This window comes from Rhinopithecus roxellana, chromosome 6 (assembly GCF_007565055.1).
Source record: "Rhinopithecus roxellana isolate Shanxi Qingling chromosome 6, ASM756505v1, whole genome shotgun sequence".
Lineage (NCBI taxonomy): Eukaryota > Metazoa > Chordata > Mammalia > Primates > Cercopithecidae > Rhinopithecus > Rhinopithecus roxellana.
The window spans coordinates 62,966,830-62,975,580 of record NC_044554.1 but is presented as its reverse complement, the minus strand read 5'-3'; the positions used below and the strand labels follow the sequence as shown (position 1 = coordinate 62,975,580).

The following is an 8,751-nucleotide window of genomic DNA, read 5'->3' as shown; positions in this document are numbered from 1 at the left end:
AGAACTCCCACCCCAACCTCCCCGTGGGACAGGACCCAGGTGCTGGGGGAGAACAGCCCTCGGGAGCAGCCAGGAGTCCTTGGTACTGGAGGGTTTAAAAGCTGGGGGGCCGACTCGGCCGCAGTCTGACCTTCCCTCCCGGCGGCAGCATGCGGGGGTTGCTGGTGTTGAGTGTCCTGCTGGGGGCTGTCTTTGGCAAGGAGGAATTTGTGGGGTATGGATGTGGAGAGGAGGGGGTGCTCTCTGAGGGTGATGGGGAGGACTCAGCCTCCAACCAGTGGAGGAGACAGACAGACACATGGCAACACAGCCAGAGAGGATGGCCTGGCACCACCTGGGACAGCTGGCAGATGAGGAACCAGGGTTGGGAAGAGGTTGTGTCTCCCAAGAGAGTCTCCTGAGCCCTGGAGAAATCTGAGCTCTGAGGAGGAGTTTTCAGGAGAGGAGAAAGGAGGAGGCCTGGCTGGCTTGGAACAGAGAAATAGTTCGAACTGGGATCGAGACAGTAACAGTGTCTAGAAGTTTCTAAAGATGGGGAGAGAAGGGGTGAGGGAGCCCAGGCCTCTCCTTGCTGAGACCCTCAGTGCTTTCCCCTGCCCAGCCCAGAGGACCAGGCCCAGTCCAGGGATTCTGGGCTGCTGCCTCCCTCCTGCACCTGGAGAGTGCTGGTGGCCAGGGCAGGTGCAGTCTTGGGTGCTCACTCCCCACTCCCACTCTGCCCAGGCATCAGGTGCTCCGAATCTCTGCAGCCGATGAGGCCCAGGTGCAGAAGGTGAAGGAGCTGGAGGACCTGGAGCATCTGCAGGTCAGAAGAGGGGAAAAGGGCTCTCCGAGGCCCCAGGGTATCAGCTGGGGCCACCCCAGGTCCCTACCAGCCTCTGCGGCCAACTGTGCTTGAGCGCTCTCCACCCAACAAGGAGACATGGAATTGACCCTGTTAGGAAGCGACTTCAACCCCACAGCTCCAGAGTCTTGCTGCCCTTGGGCACCTAGGCAATGTGCCGGGCACCTAGGCAATGTGCCGGGCCCCTTTCCGGTTCCTCCCTCTGCCTTACTGTCTCAAAGGCCTCTCACTCTGCTCCTAGGCCATTTCCCTGACTACACTGGACTCTCCAGTCCCCAGGGTTTCCCCGTCTTTCTCTGCCCCTATTATCCCTGTCCCACCCCCAATTATATGAGAACTTCTGGCACCAACAGCTCCTCCCAGGCCAGCCCTGTCCCTGCTTGCTGTCCTGGCTGCTGCCCCCAGCCCGCTGTGACCGTGCCGGCTCTTGTCCTCCCCAGCTGGACTTCTGGAGGGGCCCTGCCCACCCTGGCTCCCCCATCGACGTCAGAGTGCCCTTCCCCAGCATCCAGGCGGTCAAGATCTTTCTGGAGTCCAATGGCATTAGCTATGACACCATGATTGAGGACGTGCAGTCGCTGCTGGACGAGGAGCAGGAGCAGATGTTCGCCTTCCGGTCCCGAGCGCGCTCCACCGACACCTTTAACTACACCACCTACCACACCCTGGAGGAGGTGAGGGCGCCCCTAGCGGCCGCTCCCCGCAGCAACCAGCTCTTCATCATGGCTGGCAGGAACGGGGCAGGGGCAGGGGCAGGGCCAGGGCCAGCCTGGGTGTGTGCAGCACCTGCTCTGTTTCCATGTGGCCTGTGTGGTCGTAGCTCCATTGCATTGCAGGGCTCACAGCAGTCTGGGATGGTGGAGCTGCTAAGGGAAGCATCTGGGTGCCCAGAAGCTATTATTAAGGCCAGTTGTCTCTTCTTTCCCACCTCAGATCTATGACTTCCTGGACCTGCTGGTGGCGGAAAACCCACACCTTGTCAGCAAGATCCAGATTGGCAACACCTATGAAGGGCGTCCCATTTACGTGCTGAAGGTAACATCCACATGTGGACATACACACGGGAGAATGGACCCACACGTGGCATCCGTGATGGGGGTGGGCTGTCATGAAGAAATGACGGTCCCAGGGAACACATTGTTAGATGGACTCCCCATGCAGACATTTGGAAAGGCCTGAGTCTCCACCCTGGTCTTCGCGTGTGTACCCCTGCCCATACACAGACTCTTAGGTGATCCAGTGTTTCCATCAAGTGTCACATTGTGGAAGGTATTGTGGAGTCTGGGTAGTCCAGATAAAGTGTTTTCTTGAGACAGAGTCTCGCTGTGTCACCAGGCTGGAGTGCAGTGGCGTGATCTCAGCTCACTGCAAGCTCTGCCTCCTGGGTTCATGCGGTTCTCCTGCCTCAGCCTCCAGAGTAGCTGAGGCTACAAGCACACACCACCATGCCCGGATAATTTTTTTTTTTTTTTTTTTTTGAGATGGAGTCTCACTCTGTCACCCAGGCTGGAGTACAGTGGCACAGTGGCACGATCTCTGCTCACTACAACCTCCGCCTCCTGGGTTCAAGCGATTCCCCTGCCTCAGCCTCCCAAGTAGCTGGGATTCCAGGTGTCTGCCACCATGTCTGGCTAATTTTTTGTATTTTTAGCAGAGACAGGGTTTCACAGTATTAGCCAGGATAGTCTTGATCTCCTGACCCTGTGATCCACCTGCCTCAGCCTCCCAAAGTGCTGGGATTACAGGCATGAGCCACTGCCCCTGGCCGATAATTTTTATATTTTTAGTAGAGACAGGGTTTCGCCATGTTGCCCTGGCTGGTCTCAAACTCCTGGGCTCAAGTGATCTACCCGCCTCAGCCTCCCAAAGTGCTGGGATTTCAGGTGTGAGCCACCACGCCCGATCCAGAGAAAGTGTTTTATTTGTTATGTCCCCCAGAGAACTGTCCGAGCAGCAGAACAATGGAAGGGCCAGGGGCCTGGCCAAGTCATATTCACCCCAAGCTTGGGCTGAGGGCAGGAGGCCAGGCTCTGTGGGATCCCTGTCCAGCCCCCAGCCCCACACCCATCTGAGTGATGGCCCCACAAGCAGAGCCTTTACCTGAGATACGCAGAGAGCAGGTGGTCTCTGGCCCGGATTGGGGTCTCCTTCAGGGCAGTGAGATGAGGCCCCAGCTGTGAAATTTCCTCTGATCACTCCGCTGCTTCCTCTCCAGTTCAGCACGGGGGGCAGTAAGCGTCCAGCCATCTGGATCGACACAGGCATCCATTCCCGGGAGTGGGTCACCCAGGCCAGTGGGGTCTGGTTTGCAAAGAAGGTAAGGTCAGGGAGGTGAGAAGGGCTCTCACCTGGTGGGGCGTTAGTGTCCAAGGCCCACAGAAGCCTGGGCCTCCCTTTGCCCATCCAGAAGCAGTGACCACAGAGGACATGGGGGAAGGTATCCATTGCTGTGACTTGGCAGATGCCTGGCCCAGCCTACGCTGCCCCTCTGCCCCTCTAACCCCAGATCACTCAAGACTATGGGCAGGATGCAGCTTTCACCGCCATTCTCGACACCCTGGACATCTTCCTGGAGATCGTCACCAACCCTGATGGCTTTGCCTTCACCCACAGCAAGGTACCAGCCTTCTCCTGTCCTTGGGGGAAGCAGGATGGGCCTCTAGCTTCTAAGCCGCACAAGTAGCTCACACCTGATCTCAAGCCCCAGAAGTCAAGGGAGAAGCAATCAGACCTGTGCTCTAGCCGAGGGTGTCTCAACTATGGCATGATTGGCATTTGGGGTGAATGATTCTTTGTCATGGGGGCTGTCCTGTGCATCCAAGGTGTTTCTAGCATCCTAACCTTATACCCATTCAATGCCAGTTGGAGCCCCCTCTCCAGTGGTGACAACCAAAATGTCTTCAGCTATTGCAAAATATCTCAGGGGAGGGTCAAGATTGTCCCCAGTGGAGGCCCACTGCCCCAGACCTTACTTCCTGGTCCTACTTCTGTTTTTATGGCAAATAAAACATCCGACTAATGACACAGGGCCACAACCTTGGCGGGGGACACCTCACGGCTTCTTGGCCACATAGAAACCTCTGGCCAAATGCCATCCTATGGCCTTCCCCACTCTCCTTCACCCGATGCCCCCTCTGCTGATCTTCCTTCCCGACAACCAGCTGGGAGTGGATCCCATCCCAAGCTGTGCCTGTAGCTCAGCTCCCTATCAGGGCACTAGTGTTGAGGGCTTCCACCTCCAGGGAACCCTCCCCCGAGTCCACTCTGCTCTCTGCAGCCTCTGAACCACCCCCACCCGCACTGTGATGAGTGCCACACGTGCCTCGGGGTGGCTGATCCTGTTTTCTTCCTCAGGATCGCATGTGGCGCAAGACTCGGTCCCTCACAGCAGGCTCCCTCTGTGTTGGCGTGGACCCCAACAGGAACTGGGATGCTGGCTTTGGGTGTAAGGCCCAGAGTGTCTTGGGAACAAGGATGGGACGGCCTGGAATGGCTCCTCACCACTGCTCTTGCTCCCGCCTCTCTCCTGCCCCTGCAGTGAGGGGAGGTTGGGGGGTGGCAGCTCTCTCTGAGGGCTCTTGGGGATGGAGGCTATGCTCTGAGAGTTGGTTGTTACTTGTCTGTAAAAGGCAAGTTCCTTGCAAATGGGCTAAGGTCTGAAATCCTATCTAGGGGGCTTCTAGCTTAACCTGAAGTCCTCCCTCCTTGGCCACGTCTCTGTGAGAACTAGTCTCCACTGAGGAGCCCGTCTTCCCTCCCTGGGCGTGTCCATCAGCTCTGCCCAAACCAGGCTGGGAGGGCAGCACCCCCAGGTTATAGAAGGCCTCTGGGCTTTCCTGAATCCAGGGGTGGGAGTGATCCCTTTTGTACCCACCTGACCCCCAACTCCATGCAAAGAACTGGATTCCAGAAGCCACAGAAACTGGAGGAGCCACACCACCATGCCCTCTGTCCCCCCACAGTGGCCGGAGCCAGCAGCAACCCCTGCTCGCAGACTTACCGTGGCAAGTTTGCCAATTCTGAAGTGGAGGTCAAGTCCATCGTGGACTTTGTGAAGGACCATGGGAACATCAAGGCCTTCATCTCCCTCCACAGCTACTCCCAGCTCCTCATGTATCCCTATGGCTACAAAACAGAACCAGCCCCTGACCAGGATGAGCTGGTAGGCACTGACCTCAGCATGGTCCCTCGTCCCCAAGATGGCTTCGGACAGGCCTGGGCTTTCCCCAGTTAGACCTGCGTAAGGCACAGATACCTCCAGAGTGCCTGACACCTCTTCCTCCCGCAGACCCTGATGGCTTGGGAAGACCAGCAGGGTGGACTACCACTTTTTTCTGAGAAATCGAGGCACAGAGGTGATGGAGTCACTTCTGTCATGTGACAGAGCAAGGGGCAGGGCTAGACTTCGATCTTAGGTACCACATGTGGAGGTACATGTGACTGAAGGGCAGAGAAGGCCAGCTGGACACACTGAAGGGCCAGAAAACTGTGCTGACAGGCTCCCGGGCTGAGCTTGCAGGCTAAGCAGGCTCTGTGCTCCCTGCGAGAGGCCCACGTCTGCAGGGTGCTTCTCCTAGGCTCCCCTGCCAGCCCCCAGACTACCCTGGCCATGCTGTTCCAGGAGCCTGGCCGTGACAGGTGGCCTTGCTTGGTGTTTTGTCCAGGATCAGCTTTCCAAGGCTGCTGTGAAAGCCCTGGCCTCTCTCTACGGAACCAACTTCAAGTATGGCAGCATCATCAAGGCAATTTGTAAGTGTCTATGTGGTCTCTTTTGGTGGGCCTGTGAGGAACATCTGCTGGCTCTTCCTGACCACAGGAGTATCCCTCATGGAAGGAAGTAGCCAAGGGCACCCAGATCTGCCAACTGCTGGTGAGGGCTGTTCTGAGGGGTGGGCAGTCCTTTTCCGGACATGAACTCTGCTCCCTTTGATACTTTCAGACAAATGTGAATTCCTCTGACAGCTCTTGTCCTCTTGTGTTGGGGCCAAGTCTAGTTTTTTGATTGGATGGGGTGGAAAGTCCTGCTGGGATTTGTAGATCACCAGAAAATTCAACTTAAAAAAACACTTCTCAGGGGCAGGGTGCGGTGGCTCACGCCTGTAATCGCAGCACTTTGGGAGGCCGAGGCGGGCGGATCACGAGGTCAGGAGATCGAGACCATCCTGGCTAACACGGTGAAACCCCGTCTCTATTAAAACTACAAAAAATTAGCCAGGCATGGTGGCGGGCGCCTGTAGTCCCAGCTACTCAGGAGGCTGAGGCACAAGAATCGCTTGAACCCGGGAGGCGGAGGTTGCAGTGAGCTGAGAGCGCACCACTGCACTCCAGCCTGGGCAACAGAGCGAGACTCCATCTCAAAACAAAACAAAACACACCACCAACAACAAAAAAACACTTCTCCTCCAGTGCCCCTCAGAGAATAGGCCTGATTTATTCTTCACTTATTTATTCATGCACTGCCCCTGAGAGGAGCATTACTGAATCAAAATGGAATTAACTCAACAAATGTTAATTGAACACCTACTATGCACCAGGGTCTGTTTCATGCACTTGGGATATAGCCATGAATGAAATAAGCAAAGATCAGGGAACTTTCTAGCCAGGGAGACTGACAATGAACATAAATAAGTAAATGATACAGTATGTGAGGTGACAAATGCTGGGGAGGAAAACTAAAACTAGACCAGGTGAGGTGAATCAGAAACACTGGGGTGGAGGTGGAGCAGGTGGGTTGAAGGGCAGGCCTCTTTGAGAGAGTGACATTTGGGCAAATATTGAAGGAAATGGGTGGAGGATACGGCAGCCAGGAGGCTACCCAGCTAGGAAGAGCCTTCCAGGCAGAGGAACATTCTAGAGCAAAGGCTCTACAGTATGATCTGGCCAGGGATGTTGCTGGAACAACAAGACTGGTGTGCCTGCCTCCAAGTACCTGAAGGTCGAAGCTGGGTAGAGGGCTGACGGGGATGAGCTGCATACACACCTCACACGCTTCCTGCCTGAGTGCCTAGGTTTTGGTGGACAAGCAGGTCACAATCTTATCCAAGGTTGACCTCAGTTTTGGACTCCAGGCCTTCTTTGGAAACTGATTCAACTCTGAGTCGAGGTTTTGCTTCATTCAATCTTGTCAAGTTAAATTCTGATATGCAGCCTACTGCTCTCTCCCGGGCCAATTCAAAAGTGGCTTCATTACCTGCTGTTAATTAGTTTCCCGGGCAAAGTTTCCTCCTAAAAGAAAGACAAGTGCCTTTTGCTTTGACTCTGGCTCTTTGCACTTTCCCCCTTGCAGACCAGCGCCCCAGGGGAACAAATCCTGGTTACCCAAACAGGGAACTCGGGTATATTTAGGGGCTTCACCGAAGTGGTTGTTGGACAAAGGCTGTTTTCAGAGGGGCTTATGCAATAGCAGAGACTTCCTTGCATCCCCCAGTGAATAGGGGAACCATTGCTGGTCTCCTCTTTGGACCTCTTGGCTTAGATTTTTTAGTGGGAGTTTCTTGGAAGTGAGGCTGCTTGGTCAACAGCAGACCTTAGTAGACACTGACTCCACTCAGCATTGCACAAGGCACAGAGCTTTGGACAGTGTTGGATCGTTAACCCAACCCATGTAAATGTTCCCAAAGTGATTGACCCTTTCTCTCCTGTTTTACTCCTGCCCCAGATCAAGCCAGTGGAAGCAGTATTGACTGGACCTACAGCCAGGGCATCAAGTACTCCTTCACCTTTGAGCTCCGGGACACTGGGAACTACGGCTTCCTACTGCCGGCCTCCCAGATCATCCCCACGGCCCAGGAGACGTGGCTGGCGCTTCTGACCATCATGGAACACACCCTGAATCACCCCTACTGAGCTGACCCTTTGACACCCTCCTTGTCCTCCTCTCTGGCCCCACCCAGGCAACCAAATAAAGTTTGAGTGTACCAGGAACAGAATCCTGGGGCTTGCATGTGGAATGCATGTGGCATGTCTGCCTCTTCAAGCTGGGGCAAAAGTGATTTAGTTCCTGCAGGCCTCACTGGAAATGTGTGGGTGGTTGGACTAGATGACCCCTACATTCCCCTGCATTCCAACGTCCTGTGAAGTCGTATCCAAGTGGCGTCTGTTTTAATTAGACCACCCTGAGTTCAGCTCACCAGTGGGATGATTTGTTCATACCTTAGTAGCAAGCAGCAGCCACAGCTGCTAACCAAATGCCTGGCACCCCACAGTGGCGTGGAATTCAGTGTGTACAAAGGTCTAGCTAGCTGTGCCCATTCATCTATAAAAGCAACAACCTGGAAGATGAAATATAATAATCCAGGTGGCCACTGCTGTCCAAAATAGATGTTGCAGTCAAGTAAAACCGATTACTAAAGAGCAAAATATCATCTTCCATTCCTGAATCACATTGGAAGAAAACAATTGGGTTAAATAAAATCATTAACTGAAGATAAAGAACCAATCCAAAGGCCAATGCCAAGACATTTTAAATTTTTAAATTTTTTTGGTAGAGATGGGGTTTTGCCATGTTGCCCAGGCTGGTCTTGAACTCCAGGGCTCGAGCAATCCTCCTACTTTGGCCTCCCAAAGTCCTGGGATTACAGGTGTGAGTCATCGCATTTGGCCAAGGTATTTTATTAACTGTATAAATTAATTATATATTCTGAAGATTTTGCCTTTAGGGATAGAAGTCATCCACTTTTCATTTGCCACATCCTTCCCAGTGTCTTCGGTACGCAGTTCCGCTCCCTCATGTTTCCATCCACCCCACCCCTTCCCATTCTCCTGTTGAGCCCACGGCTCCCAGGATTTAGCTTCCCTTCTTCAGCTTGGCGATCCTGATGCGTGTGATAGTACAATTAGCAGCTAGCATAACTACATAGGATATCCCAACTTGTTTCAAAGCAAGAATCTCCCTTTTGGGCTGGCCG

The 8,751-nt window shown here is 54.2% G+C and overlaps 1 protein-coding gene across 1 annotated transcript; it reads left to right on the top strand.

The window, feature by feature from the left end:
- CPA1 (carboxypeptidase A1) lies at positions 1–7,794 on the top strand. The gene is made up of 10 exons (XM_010378789.1): positions 1–214; positions 724–805; positions 1,285–1,518; positions 1,778–1,879; positions 3,060–3,161; positions 3,351–3,461; positions 4,199–4,289; positions 4,807–5,006; positions 5,509–5,593; positions 7,503–7,794. Exons 1-10 carry the CDS (start codon positions 150–152, stop codon positions 7,688–7,690), a joined length of 1,260 nt encoding a protein of 419 aa, XP_010377091.1. The 5' UTR covers positions 1–149; the 3' UTR covers positions 7,691–7,794.
- The last annotated feature ends 957 nt before the right edge of the window (positions 7,795–8,751 follow it).